General features: G+C 41.7%; 3 protein-coding genes across 5 annotated transcripts; 1 reads left to right on the plus strand and 2 right to left on the minus strand.

Moving 5' to 3' along the window:
- The first annotated feature begins 88 nt into the window (after positions 1 to 88).
- On the plus strand, positions 89 to 4,172 carry LOC145454583 (transmembrane protein 169-like). Its single transcript, XM_080332575.1, has 6 exons — positions 89 to 742; positions 805 to 990; positions 1,675 to 1,854; positions 1,917 to 2,151; positions 2,205 to 2,951; positions 3,866 to 4,172. The coding sequence occupies exons 1-5, from the start codon at positions 634 to 636 to the stop codon at positions 2,428 to 2,430; spliced, it is 936 nt and encodes a 311-aa protein (XP_080188701.1). The 5' UTR covers positions 89 to 633; the 3' UTR covers positions 2,431 to 2,951; positions 3,866 to 4,172.
- LOC145454585 (charged multivesicular body protein 2b-like) lies at positions 4,109 to 6,315 on the minus strand. Of its 3 annotated transcripts, XM_080332579.1 has the most exons (3): positions 5,713 to 6,315; positions 5,563 to 5,643; positions 4,109 to 5,207 (listed from the first exon to the last, which is right to left on the minus strand). In XM_080332579.1, the coding sequence occupies exon 3, from the start codon at positions 5,182 to 5,184 to the stop codon at positions 4,558 to 4,560; it is 627 nt and encodes a 208-aa protein (XP_080188705.1). In that variant the 5' UTR covers positions 5,185 to 5,207; positions 5,563 to 5,643; positions 5,713 to 6,315; the 3' UTR covers positions 4,109 to 4,557. The 3 variants fall into 3 exon arrangements, with proteins under 3 accessions (XP_080188705.1, XP_080188703.1, XP_080188704.1); XM_080332577.1 differs by having other exon boundaries at positions 5,563 to 6,315; XM_080332578.1 differs by lacking the exon at positions 5,563 to 5,643 and having other exon boundaries at positions 5,713 to 6,314.
- Positions 6,316 to 8,070: 1,755 nt separating this feature from the next.
- Positions 8,071 to 11,828, minus strand: LOC145454579 (RNA-binding protein spenito-like). The gene is made up of 2 exons (XM_080332572.1): positions 11,504 to 11,828; positions 8,071 to 10,873 (listed from the first exon to the last, which is right to left on the minus strand). The coding sequence occupies exons 1-2, from the start codon at positions 11,599 to 11,601 to the stop codon at positions 8,815 to 8,817; spliced, it is 2,157 nt and encodes a 718-aa protein (XP_080188698.1). The 5' UTR covers positions 11,602 to 11,828; the 3' UTR covers positions 8,071 to 8,814.
- Between the last annotated feature and the right edge of the window lie 14,850 nt (positions 11,829 to 26,678).

The following is a 26,678-nucleotide window of genomic DNA, read 5'->3' on the forward strand; positions in this document are numbered from 1 at the left end:
AATGGCCGAATTTGCCTGGGCCGAATTTACTTTGGGGCGAGTTTACTGGCAACCGTGAAAATCGTAGGTGTGTTGTTGTTGTTGCGTTGTTTGTGTCTTTTGCGAAAGATGTGGTAACTGGTCAGCTCAGAGGGTGAGGAAGGTAGCACCGACTCTACTGAAGTATAGTACTGTCTATGTGTTAAATTAATGGAAAAGCGATATCACAAGATAAGAGATATTCGACAGAGTGGAATTCATGGCGGCGCAACGCGCAATGACTCATGAAGGATCGGGGGTATAGAGTGGTTTGTGTTTGTGTTTGTGTTTACATGTTGTGTAACTGCAAGGACAGTTGTTAACAAAACTATTTAGAAAGTAACTGTTTTGTTAATAGAGCTAAAATAGCGATTTTCGTTAAGATAGTTAATTCCCTAATTTCAAAACTTGATGTAATAAGAAAAAACAGAAAATCACTTTTTGGAATAAGTAGTAGCCTATCATTGAATGTATAGTATAGCATGTAGGCTGCGCTGGAATCGCTACAAAATTATGAGCAAGAAATATTTTGACCGTGTCAATGTTGTCAAAACCGTTTTATTGTATTACAGCAATTGAATCGTAGGTATAACTACGTTCTTAGATTCCATTCAGATGCCGGTTCAGCGGTCCCATAGTGCTGGCATTGCCACCCTCCAAATGGAGAATTTGGAAACGGGTCAAGGTCACACCCCTATACGCAACGCAGATGCCTCGGCATCTAGTAAGTATCTTGTATCGGTTGCGACTTAGATGTCAGTGCTCAACAGTCTTAATCTTTCAAAGATAACCAAAGATCTGCACATCAAGGCCATATGACATTAGATGGACGGAGGAGGCCGAGGAACAATCGATCAGATGCTGCACAAGAAAATACCCAAGACCATTGGGACGATTGGACAAGCACTTGGAGGAGAATGGGTGATAAGGGGGAAAGCAAACCAGTAATGATGACCGGAACAATAACCAGAGGTATCAGTTTGCCACATAACTGGTTGTGTTAGTGATATGCCTCTGTTATAGTGGGACTAGCACCCCAACAGGGCTATCTTGTGAAGGGCTACCCCATGACCATAAATTTGTATTTGACTGGACAAAAAGTACACCGATACGTGTCATTTTCATCTTAAATCAAAATTGTGATACCCCGTTTTCGATCATGTTTTAGGAAGTACTAGGACATTCCTACATGTTAAAAAATTTTGAAAGAATAGGTGTAACTCATCTTGGAGAAAGTTCATTTAAGATTGTATTTATCCCAAGTCTGCTGTGCCGTTTCGTAACTCAGAGAATGGTAGACCTAAGTCAAAAATCACAGACCTGGATGATAGCGTTCTAAAAAAGAGTGAATTATTTATGATAAATATTTCATACAAAATTTGAATTACGATGAAGTGAATGAAATTACACAATGGAGAAAAACACTATCAAACATTTTTGCAGTGAAGAAAATACTGACGGTATGCCGAGTAAAATCGAGATTTTTTCTTATTTTTTAATGAAATAAGGGTAACATTTAAGATAGGCTACCATGTTATTATTTCCAACCAAAAAGAATTCAAAATTTTGATAATTTTTCAATTTTCTAGGTGTTAGTCGATCCTTATAATATTTAAACAGGAAAGCGTCGAGTCGATCCTTATAATATTTAAACAGGAAAGCGTCGTGGAGAAGTGGTTGATGTGCAGCTTGACTTGACAAGAAGAGAACTGTTGGAAATTTCTAATGTCGAAGAAAGCCTGCCTAATTCAGCGGCTTCAACACCAGGCTCAGTCATGTCATCAAGATCAAATTTGCCTACCAAGTCATCAAATTGTATCTGCGGTTTAGGAAAAGGTTACTCTTGTTGAATCAGCACTTACGGTTCATTCTTGACGTGTGTTTATATACATTTACAGGTCCACACGTCCTGCTTTTATCGATTTTAGCCTTGCCATTTGTCTTTATTGCCTCCATACTGGTCTCATTTTACTTTGGTGCACTTACATGGCAAAACATATTTTCCTATTACTATGACGAACGTACGCTTTGCCACAGAATCACCATCTGCCCAGTCCTGGTTTTAACATTCCCGCTTTTTATTGTGATTTTCACCATTGGGATAGCGATCTACGCAGCGTTCATTCAGCTAGGGTAAGTTGGCTTGTTTATGTGAACGCTTTGTGTCCTTACATGTACCATAACAGGTGGTCCTTTACTAACTGGAGAATCGAAGTCAGCAGCCTGGAGAAAGGATTCTATGGATGGCTTTGTGGCACAATTGGATTGGAAGACTGTTCTCCGTACACAGTTATTGAACTATTCAGTACTGCTGATCTTGAACAACAGCAAAGGGAAACGCATCAAAACACTCCACAAGGCCGATCTGGCTCAAGACGCTCGCAAACTCGCAGAGTCGAGAGCACAATATAAGAAGATTTTAATGGGAACATTGGTACAGAAAATTAATCATGTTAGCAAAAGGGAACATTGCATTGTTTTATGAACCAGTATTACTTTTTTCGTACTTTATTTTTACTCTTTAAAGCCAATCATCAAAGCTAGGTCACTGTGACCAAAGATAGTCTGAGTACCACTTTCATGATAATGCATCTACACAGGGTTGTAATGACTCGACTCGAGTCACGATTTTCTGATGACTCGACTCGAGTCATTTTCTCAAAATACCGAAATGACTCGACTCGAGTCAATCTGTGTATCGACTCGACTTGGACTCGAGTCATTGCGCATGACTCAAACCAAGTCGTATGACTCGAGACTCAGACTGCCAAGACTGACATTTCATTCTAGTTTCGAAGAGAAGTAAGTAAAGTAACCACACTCTTGGGATTTCGTCTATTGGTACTGGTACTTGAAAATGCGACCAAAAACTGCTAGAAGTGAGGAAAATTAGTGTATTATAAATTCGAACCATTCGATATCACTAAACAGCAGTGTTGGGATGACTCGAGTCATGACTTGACTCGAGTCACCTTTTTCGTATGACTTGACTTGACTCGAGTCACTTTGCTAAAATGACTCGACTTGACTTGACTCGGCCTATCAGAAATGGGGATTGACTCGTGACTCGGAGCAAAATTCACGAGTCAATTTCAAGTCATCAAGTAATCGGTGACGATTAAAACCACCGTATCTTGCATATGGTCGGATTGTTCGTGAAACGCTAGTGTAACCCGTGAGAGCGACCGATCATTTAATGATCGTGCGTTTTACTGAGCCTCCATTGTTCTCTCACAAATAAATTGACCGCAAACGATGTGATCGAAGCTTACAGCTTCCGTGGTCGTAAACTCGTATAGTAAATTAATTTCTGTTCTCTGTTTTTACCTTAACTAAACTTCTTGTTTTATTGAAACTGATCGTATATAGTTTAAATAGTCCTCAACCATTGGCGCAGGCTCGAATTGTATCATATCGATTTGTAAATGCGTAATGTATTGCATCTTATCAATTCGAATCTATTCTATATCTTGGCTGGCTAAACTGAGGTTTAGCAGTTATACGTATATGTGAGCGATACAGCGCCTTCTTGCGTGTACATTTAACTCTATATTCGTTCATCGGTTCAAAGTCAATGACCACTCAATCTGTATTTCAGACAGCTAGCAAAATGCAATGACGTTATCATGCTTCATACTTCGAAAAAACGACTTGACTTGAATTGTGACTTGACTCGTGACTTGACTTGACTTGACTCGAGTCACCTCCAAAAATCGAGTGACTTGACTTGACTCGAGTCACCTTTGAAAATCGATTGACTTGACTTGACTCGAGTCAAAATGTGCAATGACTCGAAATGACTCGTGACTCGAAGGTAGTGACTTGATCCCAACACTGCTAAACAGAGTTATAAAAAGTGGGTTTAACAAAACTTAAACTGGAAACTGAGCAGTCGACACATTGACTTGGACTCGAGTCATAATACCATGACTTGGACTCAACCCTCTGCTCGATGACTTGACTCGGTGGTGAAGTAAAAATGACTCGAGTCAAAACTATGAAAGTGATTGACTTGTGACTCGTAGCCATGTGACTTGGTTACAACCCTGCATCTACAGCCCTTTTTCACAAATACACAAAGAGATCACACTTCTGTATGAATCGAGTGGTCATATTTGATGCCTGCTTTGCATAAAGTAAATTTCTCAAAAGTGCAGCTGCGTGATAATAATCCTTGGAAGTTGATTTCATCAACAAATTCCACATTTTTCTGGAGACGGGTTAGTATCAGACAGGCTTGTCTCCCAGCTCGGTAGTAGTATGTTTGAAATTGTGAAAAAAGACTGTCCCTAGACGATTACTCCTTAAAGTTTCATGCCCACAGGTAAACATGGAATATTCTCTGATTTTGTGCAACTCAGATATAATCTCAACTAATTTATTATAAATAGTAATCCCAGTTTCCTCCAGTCAGCTAAGATGGGGAAAGATTAGCGTGGATCCAGACGTAGTGTCATCACTCTCAGATGGAGAATGCACTGTACACGCCTCGTGGGGATTCGCTGCATTATTTTCCACAGTCATCGTAACACAGACCAATCAGTGACTAGGTACACTCAACGCTTTCAATTGACGCTCCAATTCATCATCAGTAATCTGGTTCGCGGTGGGATCATGACGAGATGGTCCAGCGGCATTCGCAAGTTTTCCAGCCATATCAATTCCTATCTCGTCAAGAACTTGGTTGATGATCGAATCTTGCTCTTCTTCATCACCTGATTCATTGAACGCTTCATCAAGTGCATCATTCATCATTTCCTCACTCATCTCCATCTTTGAGTTTTCCATCTCGAACTGTTTCATGGTCTGAGCCATTTTTTGTGGATCCATCTGTTTGTTCATAGCTGTCATAGTCTTGGTGGTTGAACCCATGGCGTTTGCCATTTTCATATTAGCGTTCATCGTCTTCGCCTGCACACCGATTGATGTGATTTGGGAGCTTGCGGCGTACATTCGGGTTTTCTGTTTCCTCAAATTTACAAGCTGTTTCGCTAAGACAGCGCATGCCTGTTTGTTTCCCTGTTTTGCAGCCTTTTTGATTTCCATTTCAATCTTTTTCTCATCTCTTTCGAGTTTTGCACGGTCCCGGTCTAACCCGCGATTTGTACGCTTTAGTTCTCTGTCCTGCTCCTTCATTTGCTGTTCGGGGGTCTTTTTCTTGAACATTTTGATTACGTACTAGTAAGTGTCTGAAACGGAAGACGAACAATCATTGCATTTTTGCTCACTCAATATCAGTTTATCAATATTCTAATCATTTCAAAACACAACAAAGCTGCGATACAATGAAAACATAGGAAGGTGTCGAAACGACTTGGAGAATTATTTTAAAACAGAGCCTAGGTGAAGTAGAGGAGAATTATTTTAAAACAGAGCCTAGGTGAAGTAGAGAAGAGGCATGAAAAGCAAAGCAGAGAATATAAAAGGCAAGCGACAAAATGAGGTGGTGAAATTGATATGTTAGGTCATGGTACGGTAATCCAGAAGGCTGATTATCATTGTCTACATATCGTCAAACCAAATGAATACAATCCAAACTCTCACCAGTTTATTCGGAACTATTTTTAGTTGGTCACAACATGGTCAGTCTTCTACATAATTCGTGGATGAGTTTAAGAAAAGGGGCTGCAAATGAGAAACGATCAAAGCTATATAGCTGAATGCTGTAATTATAATACATCTGTAACGTTTTACCTGCGGTTTGAGATCCATTGTTATACTTGAAAAAATCAGTTCTATTCTCACACATAGCAGAGCAGACCTGTTCATTCAACGTGCCACGTATCATACTACCACGGGAGGAGTCAGTTTAAAACCAATCATGCTGGAGTATCACAACATATACTTGAACGTAGCCGAGAAACCAGAACACTTTCAAGATGAGTCCTCTTCACTCATACTGAGGGAGCCCCAGAATATTACAAAATAATCAAGTTTTCTAGCGTAAAAGCGGCTCACGATGGTTTCTGGGTCTTTTGGGGATAGATTTCGATAACCACTGGTACTAGACGTACTGTGATACGGATATAAAAGAACGATAAGAATCACGTATGCTATATATGCATTTCCCGATTTCCGCCGGTGGCCGGTTATTCACGAAGACGTAGAACTGTCTGTATTGCTATAAATATAGGCCTACTAAGGTTTTGGTTAAGGAAATCCCAACTCAAAAAGCAATACGCGAAGAAAAACCTGTTAACACAACCTTGAAAGTCGTGAGTGGTAATAAGCAATATCGTTCTCAAGATTCACATCACTGACGACCGGCCAGCCCACCAAACAATACATTCCTTGCCGTCCACAACATCGAAATAAAAACGGAAGAAAAACAGCTGAGTGACGCATATCACGTGATGTCACGGGACTATCATGCCGAGTTCTATGTCAGCTGAGAGTTTATTTGCTGAAATTACGGTGATTTCACTTGGTCACCCATGTATGATATTCTATATATATCATAAATACTGAACCAATGTTTTCTGCTCAGCTGAAAATAAGATATTATTCCACTCGTGACCCATTTAGCCACGAGTTAAGGAATGGATATAGTCAGCTCTCCTCAATGATGTATATCGTAGCATTGGTTCTTGGACGTGTCGCCAGAAAGGACCGTATAGCTGGAGAATTGGCGGGCATCTGTCTATTGCCGGCTTAGTATCATAAGGTACGCCGCCAGACCTCAATCGTTCGCGCTGCCGTCAGCACGCCCGTAAATATTTCTCGACTAAACGTAGGCCCTGTATGGAATCGGTGTCCTGTGCTCACTGCTCACACTATATTCTATTTTTTAATTATTTTTATTAAATTACTTCAACTTGGAAAATCATCGCTGCTCACCTGATATATCAGGCAAAAAGGCCAGCGATTCCAATGTAGACCAAGTATATATGAAAATATATTTTGGCCGAATTAGTCAAGCCAAATGATAATGGACATCAGTCTCTTCTTTGCATCGCCTATGCCCAGGTGGGTGTTTGACTTTAACAACTGCTCCAAGTCGTTTCTACCCTTTCCTATCTTTTCACTGTATCGTAATCGTACGGTATTTTAAAATTAAAATTATTACCGTACCGATGAACTGGACTGAGTTGGTCAATGAGGAATTACTCAAGTAGGTATCAACTACTGCAGTGGTCCGCAAGGACTTCCGTTCCAGTTCCGCGAAAAGTTCAAACACCTTTGCAAGTCCAGTGCAACTTCATAATTACACTGATAAAACTTACAAAATGAGGTAATATTTTCTCGAGCGACGTGTGCCGCTGTCCTACTCATCGGCACCTAGTTAACTATAATGTATGGACTGCAGTTACCTTTCAATGTTGAGCATTTAGGGCTTTTTAGACCAGTCCAGAAATAAATTCAAGGTGCGCACGGGAAAGAAATAGTTGCTAACACCGGGCCTACTCTGGCTGCAACGAAATCTAGTGTTTCCAGACTACTTCCAGCTGCAGCATTAATACAAACACAGAAGGTAGTTCTTGGATCAATGTGAATTACAAGATTATTCCATCGAGTCAATTCTAGCTCTGTTCAAGATCGTCTTGATCGAGATTTTGACACACTGCACTCACCAATATATCTCATGCTGAAACTTTCTTTATTACTACCTGTTGTCAAAGGTGTGTGTTCGATTGGAAGAAAATATCAAGTCGCTTCATGTCCTTCCTATCTTTTCATTTTATCGTAATCTTTGATATTTTGAAATTATGAATAAACTGAACTTCTACGAGAAATTGTCAAAACCAGGGAACTGCACACAGTACACGTACAGCCCTGTGCCACAGTCATAGAAATTGCACCTTTTTTCAACGCATTTACTGATTCTGTGTCAGTCACCAAGAGCATCTTAAGAAACGCCAATTAGAAAATATTTGTTCACTCAGAAGATGCCCAACCCTGTGAAACCATAAAATTACATAATGCTACTCTCGATTTATGTGAGTGATAATCACAGAATGTTGCACAGATGTTCAATTCAATTCTTTGCCCTGTGATAGTCGCAGTGACTATTTCACTATCAGAAAATAATAAAATTTGTGCATCCTCAAAAAATTCCATTTGATCATGATTATAATTTGTAAGTTTTGAGGGCAAATACATGAAACTGTTGCAGCCAAAAATCTGCGAAGATGAACGCAAAAGCGGTACAAATACTCGAGTACTAAATGGAAAGACACAAATGATGATAGTTAGCCACCAATCTTTGATGCAGACATGACTAGGCTACACACATGCGGGGCTTCCCATTGAGTATTAGATTTAAGACGCTGCAGAAAATACATCAATCACAACCAGGTGACTTGGAAATTGTTGTTGAAAAGCCGAAATGCGCTTATATGGACAACAGGTTTTTATCAGTTATCACTGAACCAACGGAATTTTCTCCTCAAAAACTTAAAGAGACATCAACAGAGGATACTATTCTCATAAATAGTAACAACTGCTAATCGCAATCTGTATGATGTCACTATACCCATTTCTGCATTACAGGTTTTGATAATCACAGTACTCCCGATCGCATACTTCCCATCATACACTAGGAGCTGAATCCCTGGGGCTGCTATCTGCGCGGCCCATAAAATCCACTGCCAATCATATCTGGTGATAACGGAATTCGGTAAATACAAGACAATCTTCTCCATGTTGAATGAGAAAAGCAGATTTTACACTGTATTCATTTATCTTTGAACTGTCCAAATTGTGATCATATATAATTCAGTCGAAGTTCAGCAAATACAGCATAATCCAGACGTCCAGAAGCTTTGGACGGGTTCAAAATCCCCTTCAACCAACATATCAGGCCGCTGAAGAGCCTCTTGCAATCACAATCATCAAAAACTCTTCAATGACAAGTTGAGGATTCAAGGTAGGCGCAAGAGAAAACAGAAGATCATTGGCGAATTGACCAGGCGGGAATGCATGCAGCAAGCCGAGAGTGACTTTCTCCTTACCATCTTCGGCATTAGGACTTGGCCCGTTGAAAGACACAACTCCAGCGGCATTCTTTTCCTTGAAATATTTTACAAGCCCTCTCAGATGCCGTTGCTGCGTGAACAGATTTTCGTTACCGGCTTTTAGGGGGGCGGGCAAGCCCGGAACACCAATAACAACACAGTTCTTGCAGTTCTCGTCTCTCAATCTGTGGTGAAGATCCTTCAGTTTGTCTTCATCTTGACGCAGGCGTTGTGTCACATTCAAAAACGACATGCTCGACGGCACCCCGTCGTCATTTATGGACGTTATCAAGTTATTTATAATCCCAACATCACCATCCATAAGAAAAAATCGAACGGCAAAGGCAGTTTTTTTCAAAACGAGCGCACCGTCCCAGCACGGTGGATTTAGCACATGGCACAACTCGTGTAAATCGACCGCGGATTTCATTTGTTCTCTCTTAAACTTGACGTCCGCGTCATCGACAGCAGGCGGCACGTATTTTTTCTTGAATTCATATTCACCTTTTGGAAGGGAATCTGCAATGACAGGCGGTCCTTTAGGCGGAGACGGCCTTCTGTCCGCTTTCGAGTGTTTTGGGGATCGTCGTCCGCCGTCCATACCTCTGTTGTCAGCAGAGTCTCTTTCTCTGTCGTAAGACCGCATACCGCCTCGGTCATTTGTTTGCCGGTCCCTAGACCTGGCCCTATCCCTTCTGAAACGGTCAGGCCTATCTCGATCCTCCTTGCGATCGTAATAGCGACGGTCCCTATGATTAGTTCTGTTGTAGTGATCATGATCGTTTCTCTTCCTGTTTGCCCATTCATCATATCCAGGCATACCAGGGTCCGGGTCAGCAAAGTCAATTCTCAAACGGGTGTCGGAACCAGGCAGCGTACATCCGCGCATCTGAGAGCATCCAGCTTTTGCAGCTTCAATACTCTCATACAGAATGTAAGCGAAACTCGTACCTTTCTCATAATCGATTTTACGAATTGCACCAAATCTATCGAATTCTCTCTCCAGTACACTCAAGGAAGTCCACGATCCCAGACCACCTACCCACAACTTCGAAGTATGGAAAACTTTCCCATATCCAATCCTAGTGGGATATTTTACTATTGGTTTCCCTTGCATGGCTACCTTTGCTTTGTACGCCATGTCTAGGTTTGAAAATCTTACGAATGCATAAGAACCGCCGCCTCGTTGAGCACGTTTGATATCGACATCTTCGACTCGTCCATACATTTCAAGGCACCTTCGTATTTCATTGTTGGTTATGTCTGCTTCTAAGTTTCCAACAAATAATGTTCTCGTGGCATCTGGGTCATCTTCTGGTGGAACATTCGGCTCAGAGCCTAGGTCATCGGGGCTGTTTGCATTTCGGCTTCTATCATCGGAATTCGAAGATGGGGAAAGTCTTCTGGGCGAAATTGGCTCGTCAAAATGTTGGGGTGAAGGGGATCTCCTTCGATATGACGAATCCCGATCGCGAGCTGGCACTGGAGAGATTGATCTATTTCTCTTCTCTTTTCTATCATGAACAGCTTCAACCGTCAACCTTCGATCGTACATTACGAGGTGACCCTTTGCATTTTTCGCGTTCGACGCACTTTCAGAAGAGCGAAAAGTTGCATATGCAACACGCTCGCCGCGACTGTCCGAGGAAACTTTGACAGTTACTTCCCCGAACTTTCTGTACTCATAGTAAAGGCTCTCTTCGATGTCAATGTCAGAGATTTGCGAGCTGAAATTTTTCACGAGAAGCATTTTGTACGAGGTTCTGCTCGACTCGCGCCTTTTCTCACTGCTGCGATATGAGACCGGAGATACAGATCTTCGCGGCGGCGAGTAGTTTTCAGCAGAGCGACCATATCCGGAATTTCTCCTTGAGCCATACCTGTCTTCACGGTAGTGTGGGCTAGAATAGAGAACAAATCGTTTCACAAGACTTACCTGTTGGTTTGTGAAGGAAAATGTAATTATATCGAGAATGTATTAAACTGAAATTTTAGACCAAACAGAACTCTATTTGGACGAATCGCTCCAATTATATTTCAAAGTGCACAGCGCACTGTCATCGTTGTCAGCAATTTTCAAACATTTTTCAACGTCCATGTTTACCCACAGCGGGCTTAGAGATGTCATTTTTATCCATGATATGGTTATTCACGCTGCAGCAAGACGTCACTTGTCACATAGCTCACTACCGGTATGAAGCGAAAGTATGATCCGGGAAATACGAAAATTTGTAAATCCATAAAGCACGTAGCTGTGTACTTCGCATAGTGTCGACAGCGGATAAATAGGTGATTCTGAAACCTCTTTCTTTAACGTTCATTCCAGACTCTGATCAAGCAGAAACTAGTCAAAGATCAATACAACCATCTGAGGTCTGAATGGGGCAAGAAATATAACGTATTGAACAGAGCTAAAATCAGCAAAGTATATAAAGTATACATGGTGTTTGCATGTTTCAGTATGATTGCTTCAGCAATCTATATATCACGGGAGCGTGCCCACTGCCCAGTACGTTATTAGATCATCAAACCTGTTATGTCTGCTGAAATTTCGCCGATTTGGACTACCTCCCCGTCCTTTGGAACGTTTTGTCCTCGAAGGACTAGCTTTATCACCCTGTCGTTTCATGCCCAAAGTACGAATTCGATACGAACGACTCTCAGTACTGAACTCGCCCACGCAGGAATCGATCTCAGAAATCACGCCGCCCCGAAAAATGCGCAATTAGCCAGGCACTCAGCCATAACGCGATAGAGACTTTCTAGCTCAGTGGTTCTCAACCTTTTCGTCTCCACGGACCCCTTTTGGCCGTCAGGGACCCCCGCGGACCCCCTTAATTTTTCGTTGAAATTTAGCTCAATTATCGTGCAACCGTAATATGACTTGCGCAAAATTTAACAGTAGGATAGGTAAAGTGATAAACATTAACAAAATGACTTAAACTATAAATATTATCGCTTTCAAAACTACATTCATTGCAGTAAATAATTTATCATCTCGAAGACTTTTCGTGTGTCCCTTATCAAGAGTTAAGGGTTCCTTTACGTCATACTTTGCCAATTTGGTTTTCGTTTGAATTTGTTTCTATCTCCTTGTTATTGGTTATATAGGTTCCTTGTGGTACAGAATTTGAATATTGCAACGAACAACACATTCATATTCGCAATTTATTCACTATAAGCTTTTCAACTGACCCTCATCGGTAGTGGCCGTCAGTATAATACGGAGATTGCAATTCGAAATGTAAAGATAAAATAGGTAATGTGACGTAAGAATGGTATAACAACAACAACGAGAGATTTCACAAAACGAGAGCGTTAAGCAAAAATGCAATTAGTGCAATTGGTAATTGTGCAATTAGCAGTGTTGGGATCAAGTCACTACCTTCGAGTCACGAGTCATTGCAGATTTTGACTCGAGTCAAGTCAAGTCAATCGATTTTCAAAGGTGACTCGAGTCAAGTCAAGTCACTCGTTTTTTGGAGGTGACTCGAGTCAAGTCGAGTCAAGTCAAGTCAAGTCACGAGTCAAGTCACAATTCAAGTCAAATTGAATTTTCGATGTATGAGTGATGATTCAAAGTCATTACACTTTGCTAGCTGGGTGAAAGACAGATTAATTGATCAATGATGATCATATATTTTGAATCAAATAACGAATATCTAGTTAAATATACATGCTAAAAGACGTTTGTATCACTCACGCACACGTAGAACTGTTAATAAAATACATTTAACTGTACAGTCACATGCTACAGTCAGTTATTATCAGCCAAATTATAGGACCTAATCTACATCTACATATCCGTAAGTAGGCTAAATAAACGCACAAACTATATTTGTTTGATTTAAATCATACATAAAGGTTGGTAAAGGTGAGCACTGCGCAACGTAAGCATTGATCCGTCTAAGAAACAGAGACACATGGCTATTTAGAGTAATCTTCTACTACTACGACGACAACGCAAGCCGTGATTGTTTAGTTTGCGGTCTATTTATTTGTGATCTAACAATCGAGGATCAGTGTATCGTACGATCAGTGAATGACTGGTTGCTCTCATAAGTGACACCGGCGTATATCTCGAACATTCCGAACACACACGAGATACAGTGATTTATTCGACACCGTTTACTTGATGACTTGAAATTGACTCGTAAATTTTGCTCCGAGTCACGAGTCAATGCGCATTTGTGAAGCTTCGAGTCAAGTCAAGTCAAGTCATTTTTCCAAAGTGACTCGAGTCAAGTCAAGTCATAAGAAAAAGTTGACTCGAGTCTGACTCGAGTCAAGTCATGACTCGAGTCATCCCAACACTGGCAATTAGTGCATTGCATTCGTGACTCGTTCACGTTTGCTGATACCATAAGAAGTTCTAAGCTCGATCCTGCTAAACTTTTTATGTGCTCTTACGACATCTCAAGTCTGTTTACCAACGTCCCAGTTGAAGAGACCATACAAATCTGTGCTAATGAGTTATACGGTGGTTCTTTGCGATCCCCGCCATTCTCGAGAGACATGTTCGTCAAACTAATGCGCATGGCAACATGCAACGTGGAATTCAGCTTCAATGAAGTCATATACAAACAGATCGATGGACTAGCTATGGGATCACCTCTTGGTCCTATACTTGCTAATATTTTCGTAGGTTATCACGAGCAAAATTTATTTCGGAACATTGATAAACCACTTATGTACCATCGGTACGTTGATGACACTTTCGTGGTCTTTAACAAAGAATCGGAATGTGATATATTTTTGAGGCATTTAAATCAGCTTCATCCGTCGCTCAAATTTACTATAGAAAAGGAGCATAACAATTCTCTTGCATTCCTTGATGTCTTCGTAAAAAAGTTCAATAAGAGGTTTCTAACCTCAGTCTTTCGGAAAGCCACTTTCACTGGCCAATATATCGCTTGGAATTCATTTTGTCCGACAAAGCGCAAAACTAATCTGATACGAACGCTTGTTCACAGGGCTCTAATGATTTGTAGTAAGTCGGAACTTGAATCTGAATTAGATTTCATACGGAAAATTTTCCAGTCTAATGAATACCCTGATCACATTGTGAAGTCCACCATTGACAAACAACTGATTGACTTCAGAGCCACTAAATTCATTGGACCCAGTAAATGTCCAGTCTATTTACATTTACCATGGATTGGTAAAGTTTCTGGTAGATTTGAGAAGCAAATCATGTCGTCTGTTAGTCAATGTTTCATGTGGGTACAACCTAGGATTGTTTTCACCACAAAATCTCTCTTTCCTGCAACACAGAAGGATGTACTACCTGCCACAAAACAGAGTAGTATTATTTACAATTATGCGTGTCACTGCGACAGTTGGTATGTGGGTCGTACTTCACTTCGTTTGCAACAAAGAATCAACCAACATGTGCCTAAGCAGATTAGAAAACCTGACGTGAATGCTATTTCAGACAGTCAATCGCAGACCAGTAACCCTTTCTTGCGCGACTATGACCAGACCATGGCATGTAACTCTGCAATAGGTCAGCACCTTCTTACGCATCCAGAGTGTGCAAGATCGTATAACGATAACAGATTTTCAATTCTTGCTCGTGGACGTAGTCTGTTCCATTTAAAGGTTCTCGAATCGACTATAATAAAACTCGAGCAACCGATTCTTTGTCGGCAAAAGGACCGACTCTATTCTCTCCGTGTATTTCATTAGTGTTGCGTCTCAGGCTATATATTATAGCTTATTTGTATTGCACTAATTGCGTTTTTGCTTAACGCTCTCGTTTTGTGAAATCTCTCGTTGTTGTTGTTGTTATACCATTCTTACGTCACACTACCTATTTCATCTTTACATTTCGAATTGCAATCTCCGTATTATAGTGACGGCCACTACCGATGAGGGTCAGTTGAAAAGCTTATAGTGAATAAATTGCGAATATGAATGTGTTGTTCGTTGCAATCCTTGTTATTGTGCTGTTAACTTTTGATAAGGGACACACGGAAAGTATTCGAGTTAATACATTCTTTACTGCAATTAATGTAGTTCTGAAAACAATACTCAGGTTCAGTACCGCCAGTCATATATTCAAGTGTTTGAAGAAAAGGTACAATGAATAATATCATAGATCATGTAGAAATTGCATCGATTTTTATTATTTCAAAGCGAATTTTGCAGGCGCATGTATTAAAATAAGTGATAGTGTCTTGAAAACCCGCGCTTTTGATTTGATACGAACGAGTCCTGAAAATCCATTTCCACAATGCTATAGGTGGTGGCAAATGTAATATTACCTAGTAACGCTTCCAGAGGTGGTCTGGTCAGTAACGAAACTGCTACTTTTTCGAAGTACTCAAGTAATTTTGCTTCTGGTACTTACTCGAGTAGATATTTTTTCGCTACTTCTACATCTACTTCGTAATATTTTGTGAACTACTTACTTACTTTTCGCTATTTTCAGTTTGTCAAGAAGAAGTAGTTTAATCCCCCAAGAAAGATAGCCTGAGGAATTTCCGGGCTGTTTTCACGTAGTACCAACATTATAGATTTTCATAAAAGTCATGTAATACCCATGATTTTCGTTGCGCTTCACGCACAGTAGATATGGAGTGACAAATTAGTTTTAACGAAAGTATCGTTGAATATAATTTAGCAGGTTGCGTGGTTCCATTCACACCTCATTGTCGCCTATATCAAATATTTCATCACGGTAAGTATGGCCTCCAAAACGTTTGAAACTACGTTTCGCAATCTAGCAATTGCCTATTATACCTGGCAGCCCATGACGTGTTCTAATGGTGAAAAGTGGTCTTTGACTTTTTTAACGTTAAACCTGTTTTAGCAGACCAGCACCATTGAAACTTTCTGGACAAAACACATGAACTATATTTTCCGCTTTTTAGAAGTAGTATTTGTATTTTTTCAGTGGTGGCCCTACGAACGGGGGGGGGCCCTGGGCGAGACTTACCGGGGGGGCCCCTATAAGTATCTATCCGTAACTTCTGGGGGGCTCCGCCCCCCAGACCCCCCTTTCGAATCGGTTACTATTATCTATCTTTCACCACCGCAAAGGGTTGCTCACGTGCTGGATTCGGCCATGTCTTTTTTACATGTGTGCAAGGATAGACTACATCAAAACTAAGTAATTCTACCGCGTGCAGGGACATGATGATTATCGGGATACGGGACTTTTCTAACAAATGCAGTGATTTGATGATGATTGACACATCTGTACGGAATCATATTCTTGCTTGGTGCATGGATTTCCTTGTTTATTCGTCATTCTCCTTGAAAAAAGCGCAAAATCCAAATTGGGGGGGCCCCTTCGACCAGGGGGGCCCCGGGCGACCGCCCACCTCGCCCACCCCAAAAGCCACCACTGTATTTTTTCCAATTACGAGTATTATACGTTGAGTTCTAATTATAGTTTCAGTTCTTTTTTCTGGAGAACATACACGGGAAGTATAAACGCATGTGTAGTAATGCCTTATATTTTCCGAAAATAAAGCTATACTTTATATGGCACTTTGACGATCTGCCATATTTTTAATTAACGTATCCTAATCACGCAAAGTGTAAAAGCCGTATCCGATACAACTTTTCCGTATTGCTGTTCGACTGAACTAGTGGCCTTATAATATGGGGGATGGCTGCCAAGATCGAGACGCTTAGAAAACGATTCGGGGTCCCCAAAAGACCACTCTTTACGAGGAGATAGTTTTCCAGCAAGTAGGCCTACCGTGTCTATAGCTAACCCCGATATCGATTCTTCAGTCCAGGGGTGGCCAACTTGCGGCAGTAAAAGGGGAATTATGCGGATGTCGACGCTTAATTCGATTAGCACGTGAAGACGTGAAATTATTCGTCAAATTTTCTTCGCGCAACGCGCGGTGCAACGCGAGTTGTTTCTTCATTTTAATATAGTAGAGTCCTTCGTAATCTGACCCCCACAGTACTAACGCGAACAGCAGAGGAAAATGATGCCCCCGTAAAGAAATAATAATTTGTAATCGTGTTTTCATCATCACGGAGGATTGTTTCTGGTAGGCCTACGTTTGGGCGAATCCAATATCTTTCCACTATACCCACAATCCTGACGATCAAGAAATAAGAGCATGCAACAAAGGGTACTAATAACAATTGGTCCACCAAAAGATGCAGCACAGATTTAATAACTTCGCTAAATTTTCGAAGACACTCCCTGCATCAACTCACCGACGAATCTGATCCCATGGGCAGTGAAAGGACAAATATTTGACATAATATGTGAAACTATAATAAAATTCGCTAATGAATATGAAAAACTGCTCAGTGTTCACGCTTCGCGCGACTAGGAAACGACACTCTGTATAGTTATATGTATAGCCTACAAAACATGGCTACTCACGGTTACCGAGCGCACAGTAAGCCGATATGAGTAAATAGATTAGTCCGGATTTCACTGGCAATGGACAATTATGGACATGGACCTTTTAACATGCGCATTTGGCCTCCAGTTAGTTCATCACGACTATGCACTGGAATGCGGCCAGGTTATGAAATGCGGCCGCGTGATCATGATATTTTTGGTTGTGTTTGTATTTATTCAATAACATGTGATTTCTTTCGTGGTAACTATATGCCCGTCGCCCATGTTAGTGAGCACCAGACATGGGGTGATTACTTCATGAATGTAATCGATTGCGATTACGATTACTTCCGAATGACGCGATTACGATTACGATTACGATTACAGCAAAATCAGGAAGTAGTCGATTACGATTACGATTACATTGCAAAAGTAATCACGATTACTCACGATTACATTTATTTTGCATTTTAGAAGTTATATTGGAAAACAATATATGGATCAGACATGGGGTAATCGCGATTAGTAATCGTAATCGATTACGACGATTACAGTATTTTCAAGTAATCGTAATCGCAATCGATTACATTCGAAAAAATTCCGAAGTAATCGTAATCGTAATCGACTACTTCCCATATCTAATCGATTTCTATGTGAAAGAACGATTACTTTTTATTTGTACAAGGACTATGACATATGAACATTCGTGAACAAGGAAGAGATATTATACCAGGTTCGTGATAGCACAAACGTCTGATTTTCAAACGCCACTGCTCATTATTACGTCAGAAGCAGCCTATTAGCTTTGCGCGTCATTGCGTAAGAAGTATCCACAGTAAATAGATATTCGATGTTCGTACGTCGTACATTAGCATGATTGTAAGAACACCCGCTGTGCTGTATAATATCGAGTTATCAACACGTTCCACACGCCACTACCTCGCAGCAGTATAATTTGTCTCCGCTCTGCCTAGTTTAAAATAGTAACTTATGTGTTGATGTTTGGTTATGCTTAGTTAAACGCAGTTTAACCGTTGCTGCTTGGCGAGCAGTAGGCCTATCTAGTACGTACCGGACAAAGATTTGAAATTTGGTACTAGCCACAACGAAGCAGTAAAAATCAACAGCTGGTGATATAGATATCATAACCGAGCCGTTTTTGCTGTTTCTCGTAACTGCAGCTTGCAGTACAATATCTGTATTAAGTTCAAGGCAGAATTTTATGTTCGCTTCGTCATATTCTCATATGACTCTACTAGAAACGGGCGCCAATTGTTATTTCACGATTCTTTACTCATTACATTGGGACCTGCCGCTTATATATCATGTGTGTAGCTGGAATCAGGACCAAAACAGCAATTCGTCCTGTAGGGTGGTAATCCCAAGTTGAATTTCGTCAATAATATTAGTAATTGCATTATATTACTATTAATTTTTAACCCCCTCTCTCAGTGTTGTAACACCACCTGCACTTAATTAAATCTGTAACTGAGCAGACTTAAATTTGAGTGTCGATCCAAACGCATTTTAGTGTGAGGATACTTTTTGACGTGAGTTGAGTAACGAAATCGTTGCTGAGTAGAGAATCGCTACTCGGCAGCCAAGAAATTGGTCTCCGCCCTTATTTATAGACTCCAGATTCCAAGCCAAGCATGTGTAATTTTTGAATATCATTTTTTTGTTTGTTATAGATTGATTTTTTATTATTTCTGTTGGATTTTCCAACGTCAATGGGAGCCGCAAGTAGGCTAGCTGGGAGCCGCGGTTGGGAATCACTGATCTAGAGAGGATTTTCAAGTTAATGAGATCTCTTGAAAATACTCTATAACTTAGGTTTGTTTGCGAAATACTTTTTGAGTCTCCTTCGATCTCGCTCTCCACCCTATTGGGAAATTTGGGGTGCGGCGGTTATGGCCTTGAAAAGAATGAAAATCGTTGGGCGCGATAAATTGACCTCCATAAAAATGGGCAATGGGTACATTATGACGTAACAAGCAAATGACGTATCTTTTTATAAGGAGTTTGTTATCTCATTAGGCCTTTTCAGCGCAATCCATATATTGTCTTCCAGCATAGCTTCTAAGATGCAAAATAAATGTAATCGTGAGTAATCGTGATTACTTTTCTAATGTAATCGTAATCGTAATCGACTACTTCCCGATTTTGCTGTAATCGCAATCGTAATCGTAATCGCGTCATTAAGAAGTAATCGTAATCGCAATCGATTACATTCATGAAGTAATCACCCCATGTCTGATATGGATTGCGCTGAAAAGGCCTACTGAGATAACAAACTTCCTTTAAAAAACGATGAGTCATTTGCTTGTTACGTCATAATGTACTCATTGCCCATTTCTATAGAGGATGATTTATCGCACCCAACGAATTGCATTCTTGCCAGGTCCATGACTGCCGCACCCCAAATTTACCAATAGGGTGGGGAGCGAGCTCGGAGGGGACTCAAGAGTATTTCGTAAACCAACATAAATTATAGAGTATTCTCGAGAGATTTAGTTAACTTGAAAATTCTCTCTATAGATAAGCTTGATTTTGGAATGCATACGTCTCCCCCTCAACAAAAAAGCATACATAATTTATAGTAGGCTTGCATTTAAAACAAATGGTTTAAACTTTAAACAAACAATTGTTTTAAACAATGTGTTTTAAACAAAGGCTTCAAAAAAAACTAAATAGTGTTTTTTTAAGTTGTAAAATTACGCCAAGCTCCACAGTTACCACCCGATTTGGCAGACATACATCGATATGGGGTGGTTGGAACCCCTCAAAATAGTCGGTTCAATAGTTATAGTACAGATATTTCGTCAAAGGAGCTATATTTACCCTATATTTTCAATCGTCAATGTCAATCCACATTCGTGACGTCAAGGCTTAAAAAACAACAACAAAAGAAAAGAATAAAAAACATGTTTTAAACAAGGGCCTTGTCGCAAACATGCTCGCTTTAAATTTATTTTTGTTTTAAATGCAACCCTAATTTAGAGCAATAGGCATTTAGGTTCCAGTCAATGCCGTGCCACGACACACCAAAAGACATAAGCAATTTCGACCAACACGCGACTTCACGAAGTGTGCTACTGAAGAAAGACCTTGGCCGAAACTTAGGGTATGTGTCCATTGTCAATAGCCGCGCTGGGTGGGCGTGACTAATAGTCCGGTCCTCCCAATCCGAGCCCACAATGCAAATGCCACCCGGACACCCACAGAGCATTAAAGACATGACAATTTGTGTGTGCGTCTCACGAAAGTTTTTCTTTTAGTCTGCTACGTTAGGGATACAACAATATATTTTGATTATATAACATACCGGAAGTCACGAATCACCAACATACACTTGACAAGATGACAGACGGTATAATTATGAATTACGTGCCCCCCCCCAGCTCTACGGGTAAATCTGACCATCGGAGGCAGAGAGAAAGAGAGAGGATTAAAAATTAATAATAATGTAATGCGATTACCAATATTATTGACGAAATTCAGTCTTCAACTTGAAATTACCACCCTATAGGGTCCAAAGACTAACGTTTGGACTTGGGGTCGAATAGCTGTTTTGGTCCTGATTCTAGCTACAACCCACGCTAACATGATATATAAGGCTATGGCGGCAGTTCCCAATGTTGAGTAAAGAATTATGAAACAACGATTAGCGCATGTTTCAAGTAGAGTCATATGAGAATAAGATGAAGAGAACATAAAATTCTGCCTTCAACTTAATACATATAATGTACTGCAAGCTGCCGCTACGAGAAACGGCAAAAACGGCTCGGTTGTGAAATATATCAGCAACTGTTGATTTTTATTGCTTCGTTGTGGAAACCGTAATGTTTTATTTGACGAGTACAAAATTTCAAATCTCTGTCCGGTGTACGTACGTACTACATAGGCCTACTGCTCGCCAAGCAGCAACGGTCAAACTGCGTTTGCATACCCAAACATCAATACACAAGTTACTAGGTAGAGTGGTGATTAATTATTTTCATGCTGCGGGGTACTGGCGTGTGGAACGTGTTGATAACATGATATACAGCACGGCAGGTGCTCTTACAATCACACGAATGTACGTGACGTACATCGAATATTTATTTACTGTGGATACTTCTTACGCAATGACTAGCAAAGCTAATAGGCTACTTCTGACGTAATAATGAGCAATGGCATATAAAATCAGACGTTTGTGCTATCATGAACCTGGTATAATACATCTTCCTTGTTCACGAATGTTCAGTTTATGTCATAGTCCTTGTACAACTAAAAAGTAATCGTTATTTCACAAAGAAATCGATTAGATATGGGAAGTAGTCGATTACGATTACTTCGGAATTTTTTCGAATGTAATCGATTGCGATTACGATTACTTGAAAATGCTGTAATCGTCGTAATCGATTACGATTACTAATCGTGATTACCCCATGTCTGGTGAGCACAGCGTTGTACTGACGTAAAGTTATCCAAACGCGGTTGTTGAACACAGGGCTTTGGAGCCGGAGCCCCGGAGCCGTGCATTTTCACCAGAGCTGGAGCTCTACATAAAATTCAGCCGGAGCCGGAGCTGGAGCCCGTTATTTGAGGAGTAGCTCCGGCTTCGACCTATTTCATAAGATGCTATTATATATTGTAACAGTTAGGCTGTGTCGTGCTGGAGCAGTGAGTAGCTGAACGACTTGCTTGTAGCTTGCTGTCTTAGGCGTTGGCGACTTCTTAACCCACAGTTTCACTCGGTACGGATGTATTGCAGTAGAGAGACGTACGTCAGGTAGCGTAGTAAAATGAGTCTCCCGATATTCGAAAGAGATCGGGTGTTTATACCCGAGCGATACGAAAAAGGGTAGACTTGCGCAATGCGCGGCAAGATAGCGAAGTAATCAATATTGCGTACTAAGCAAAAGGATTATAACTAGGGCATACGAGACAGAGGATTACGGGCCAGGATATTGTGCAATCGTATGTGGGTCACATGGTAATCGCAGTACCACAGCAAAGCGTGTAGTTCCCTCAACAGATACCTGACGTTATTTAGGGACGTTACGTTAAGGACCAGCGGTGTGCTACACGGTCCCCCCTTGAGAGGGAGCGGAACTAGGTGACGTGGAAGAGTCACAGTAATGAATTATCATCGTCGGTATCTGCTATGAAGGGAGCCACATGCGAGGATATAAAGCGAATAAAAAAAAAATACAAAAACATGCAGTTGCGAATGGTTGATAGGTGTACCGAGTGAGTTTTATGTTATTTATTACAACATACACTAGGGCCTATAGGGCCTAGGGCCCTAGGGCCTAGGGGTGGCAATCCGTTGTTTAATTCGATCGCGCCGCGCGTGGGGGCAAGGTTCTTGAAAAAAAATCTCCACATTGCGTGGGGTCGATGAGTCAATATATACAAGACCCTCGACGGTACGTGCTGGGATACTGGAGTGGGCTAGATCGGGGGTTGGTGACGCTACCAAGCCACGGCGTGTGGCGTCATATTTGCGTGCGTGTAGACGTGGACGTATGATGATCGATGAGCAAGGTTTGAAATTGAATGACGGGCCACGGTGTCGAAACCGTGGTGGTTCGCGCCAGCTGTGTTGCTCCGTTGCCGTATGTATGAGCGGTTGCGAGTCGTGGGCGAACGTGGAGTCGTAGCTGGTTGAAGTCGTGCGTTTGAGACATGGCCGTGAACTGTGGGTCGTTCGGCTGTCGTTCGCGAATCAATATAGAGGTTGTGTCCGTCCGTCACGCTGTTTGAGTGGTAGCCAGAATTGACCGATCGCAGTTCAATGTCCAGGTGGCCCCAGCATCCGAAGTCATCTTCAAATGAGCGGCGTACCGTCGTCCGGGTCGGGAATTGCGCGGGTAGGCTGAAAACAAGCTAGGCGCCAGCATAATGTGATAAAAAAACAAGTCTAACGATTACTAAGCCTAGACGAAGCACAGAACATACGGTAAATAAAACAATGCGATTACTATAGCCAATAACCACAATCCAGGCGGGGGTATGTAATAAACGGGAGTGAAGGCAGTGCCCAGCGTAGGACAGGATGCCGTGGCCCGCTGGTTCGCCTATGATTCGGCTCGATCGCCAGAGATGAGCGATGTATGAAAATTGTAATGTTGCGAGTGATATGTGTCGTCGCGTGAGGAGGACAAATCTCGTTACAAGAGTTAAACAGGGTGTTACGCGTTGAATTAAACATGAAGATGACCGTAATGACGATTCGAATTAGCGCGTGCAATCGTAACTGTGGTAGCCATGCTATAATGCTGCACGTATTTTTGAAGGTATAGTGCTATGCCGACCGGTATCGTAAAGAAGCGGCCACTGCATGTATAATGCGTATACGCAGTGTTGTCAGTGGTAGAGGAACCCATCCATCACACCTGTTCGCGAAATGGGGGTGCAAAGGTGAACATTCTTATCGGGCGATAAATGAACATTATATTAACCGGTACACGATACATAGTCAAAGATTCAGATGTGAGTCTAACTGTACCAAATCCGTCTCCAGACTTCATGCGACCCCGATCGCTCGACCACGGAAGGCGCATTGCCGCGCGGGTTTCATCGTATCCGCCAGCAGACACTCCGAAACCGCGCAATGGCTACGCATCCGCTGGCAGCAGCGATTAGGAAATATGGAAAATTCCTAAGACTGCCTTTGAGGCAGCGGGCTGCTAGATCGGGGTCACACGTGCGCACATAAATCTGAAGACGTCATCGGAGCCAGGGTGTTCACTCTTACTAACAATGAACATATGCCGAGTGTCCCGGAGCACTAGATGGATCCTCAAAGGTGTCGCGAGCAAAGTTCAAACGTTATGAACAGACGGAGCTCAAAAGACAGTCCTTGTACTAAGGCAGCGCTAGTTACCAGACCACGTTACGTCACGACAATACTAAGATTCGAAGAAACGCGACGGGAGATTTGATACGGCAATTAAGTGGAAGCGATCCCGTGGTGAGACGAGACAGGCGATTTGATACCGCAATTAAGTGAAGCAATTCCGTGGCGAATGCATAATTGCGTAATTAGTGATTGCTGGGAGAAATCGGGTGTTCGCGCAACTAGGGCGAAAACAATGAAAGCAAAAGAGTGCGTGGGGATGAGATTAGACATGACGTTTCAAATACTCGGCTTGAAAGTGAAAGAGATACAAAAGAAGGAATTATTGGCTCATTAACGGAAATCAGTCAAACTGCCGGGTTTTTCCTAGCTGCGTCTGCTGTGAATCAAGCGAATTTACATGACCATGAGACGGCGTGTACTGTAACCCCACGTCAGATCCAAAATAAAACAGATTCGTGTTTAATCAGGTGGGAAATAATCTGAAGACACGCAGGCTTGGGCACAAGCGACCGCAATTTCAAACAAGGAAAGGTGCTTGTACGGGTGCGAATCCGCTGAATAGCGGAAAGTGATGGTCTTGCTAAAAGTTCCCTTAAGGAATGGATGAAGTGCGAACAGCTCATGAATGCACAATTGAAATAAGAAAGAAGAATAGTAAATTCATTACATGCAGTAATGCTTGTAGGATGTCAACCCCATAAATTGAAGGATCGCACATTTCAACATGCTTCGCGGTTTCGCGGCTCATATATGCGGCGGTCAGTATAATTTGAATGCCGGCGTAATCAGGTGGAGCGAGTGCCATGAAATTTAAAGAAATGTTATTTAGAGAAAAAGCAGCGTATTGCGTGATTGTGCGCGAAAATTCTGAATTGCGTTCGAGAAGACAATAAAATGTTTGAATCGTTGCGATACCGAATCGTGGCCAGTGACCGATTTTAGTGAATCGTGTGTGATGTTTATTTTATTGAAAGGGGTAGGCCTACTAGCTAAAGCTTTCGCTGGATTGCATTTACTAGTCATAGAGAATTATTCAAATACATGCACGTGTACACTGCTATGTTAGATGATATAAGTATGATAGGATTGAAAATAAGAACGGCGAGTAAACAGTTGCAATATACAAAAGTCATTTGGAAAAACTGTTTTGGCGCCTAGCTTATAATCAACGATTGAAAATATGAACAGGTTACCGGGGAGGTGAAGGTGATGATCTCGTGGCTCCTGAAGTCGATGGCGAACGTACGGTCTTGCAATAGATATCCCGAGGCTCTGCTGTGAGTTACCGAACTCAGGGCAACATGTAACAGTGAGGCTCCTGAATGTCCGAAGCTCTGTGGGTTACCGAACTCTGGGCAACATGTAACAGTTAGGCTGTGACGTGCTGGAGCAGTGAGTAGCTGAACGACTTGCTTGTAGCTTGCTGTCTTAGGCGTTGGCGACTTCTTAACCCACAGTTTCACTCGGTACGGATGTATTGCAGTAGAGAGACGTACGTCAGGTAGCGTAGTAAAATGAGTCTCCCGATATTCGAAAGAGATCGGGTGTTTATACCCGAGCGATACGAAAAAGGGTAGACTTGCGCAATGCGCGGCAAGATAGCGAAGTAATCAATATTGCGTAGTGCGTACTAAGCAAAAGGATTATAACTAGGGCATACGAGACAGAGGATTACGGGCCAGGATATTGTGCAATCGTATGTGGGTCACATGGTAATCGCAGTACCACAGCAAAGCGTGTAGTTCCCTCAACAGATACCTGACGTTGTTTAGGGACGTTACGTTAAGGACCAGCGGTCTGCTACAATATGCAACAACCACATCTGCTGATTTATCATAATTGAACAGCAGTCCTGAATTTTAATGCTGTGCACACTGCACACTGTGCAGTGCACAGCAATGGCATAGAGTAAAGTGCGTTCTAATGCAACTATGATGTTGTCGACAATTGACAAGTATTCAGTATGACGTCACAAGCCGGCACGGCGGCACCTATATGTCTTCGTTGCTACATCGGATGTTACTGACGGCTGACAGACTCTAGATCAGTGGTTCTCAACCTTTTTCGCCTCGCGGACCGGTAAAATTTCAAAAAATGTCTGGCGGACCAGTGACCTTTCAAAATTGAAATGGGGCCAAAATGTAAAGTATGCAACCGATTTTTGCAATTATATGGTGCTAGAGAGTGACATTTAGAGGGTTTTGATCGTAGTTAATTATATTCATAATGGCATCAATGTGATTTTATGGTAGTGAGTCTGCCGAGTCGAGGTTAAATTGCCGTGCTACCGCCGAGAGTCGTTTACAGTCTCTCGCGCCGAAAGCCGTGGGATTAAGTGACCACGCCAACTCCAATAATATTTTTCTCTTTGATAATATCGAGAGTAGAAGCGTTTCGAAGTCGAACCAAGCATCTTGTCGAGCTACCTTGCTCAGGCCCACTGCCATCAGACGATGGCTACTCTGCCAACTACGAATAAAATGCGTGCCGCAAGAAAACACATTACAGCAGCTATACCGGCCATCCACAAATCCGG

The sequence above is a fragment of the Botryllus schlosseri genome, chromosome 13, assembly GCF_051294905.1.
Source record: "Botryllus schlosseri isolate E-star chromosome 13, Bs_hap1, whole genome shotgun sequence".
Classification (NCBI taxonomy): Eukaryota; Metazoa; Chordata; class Ascidiacea; order Stolidobranchia; family Styelidae; genus Botryllus; species Botryllus schlosseri.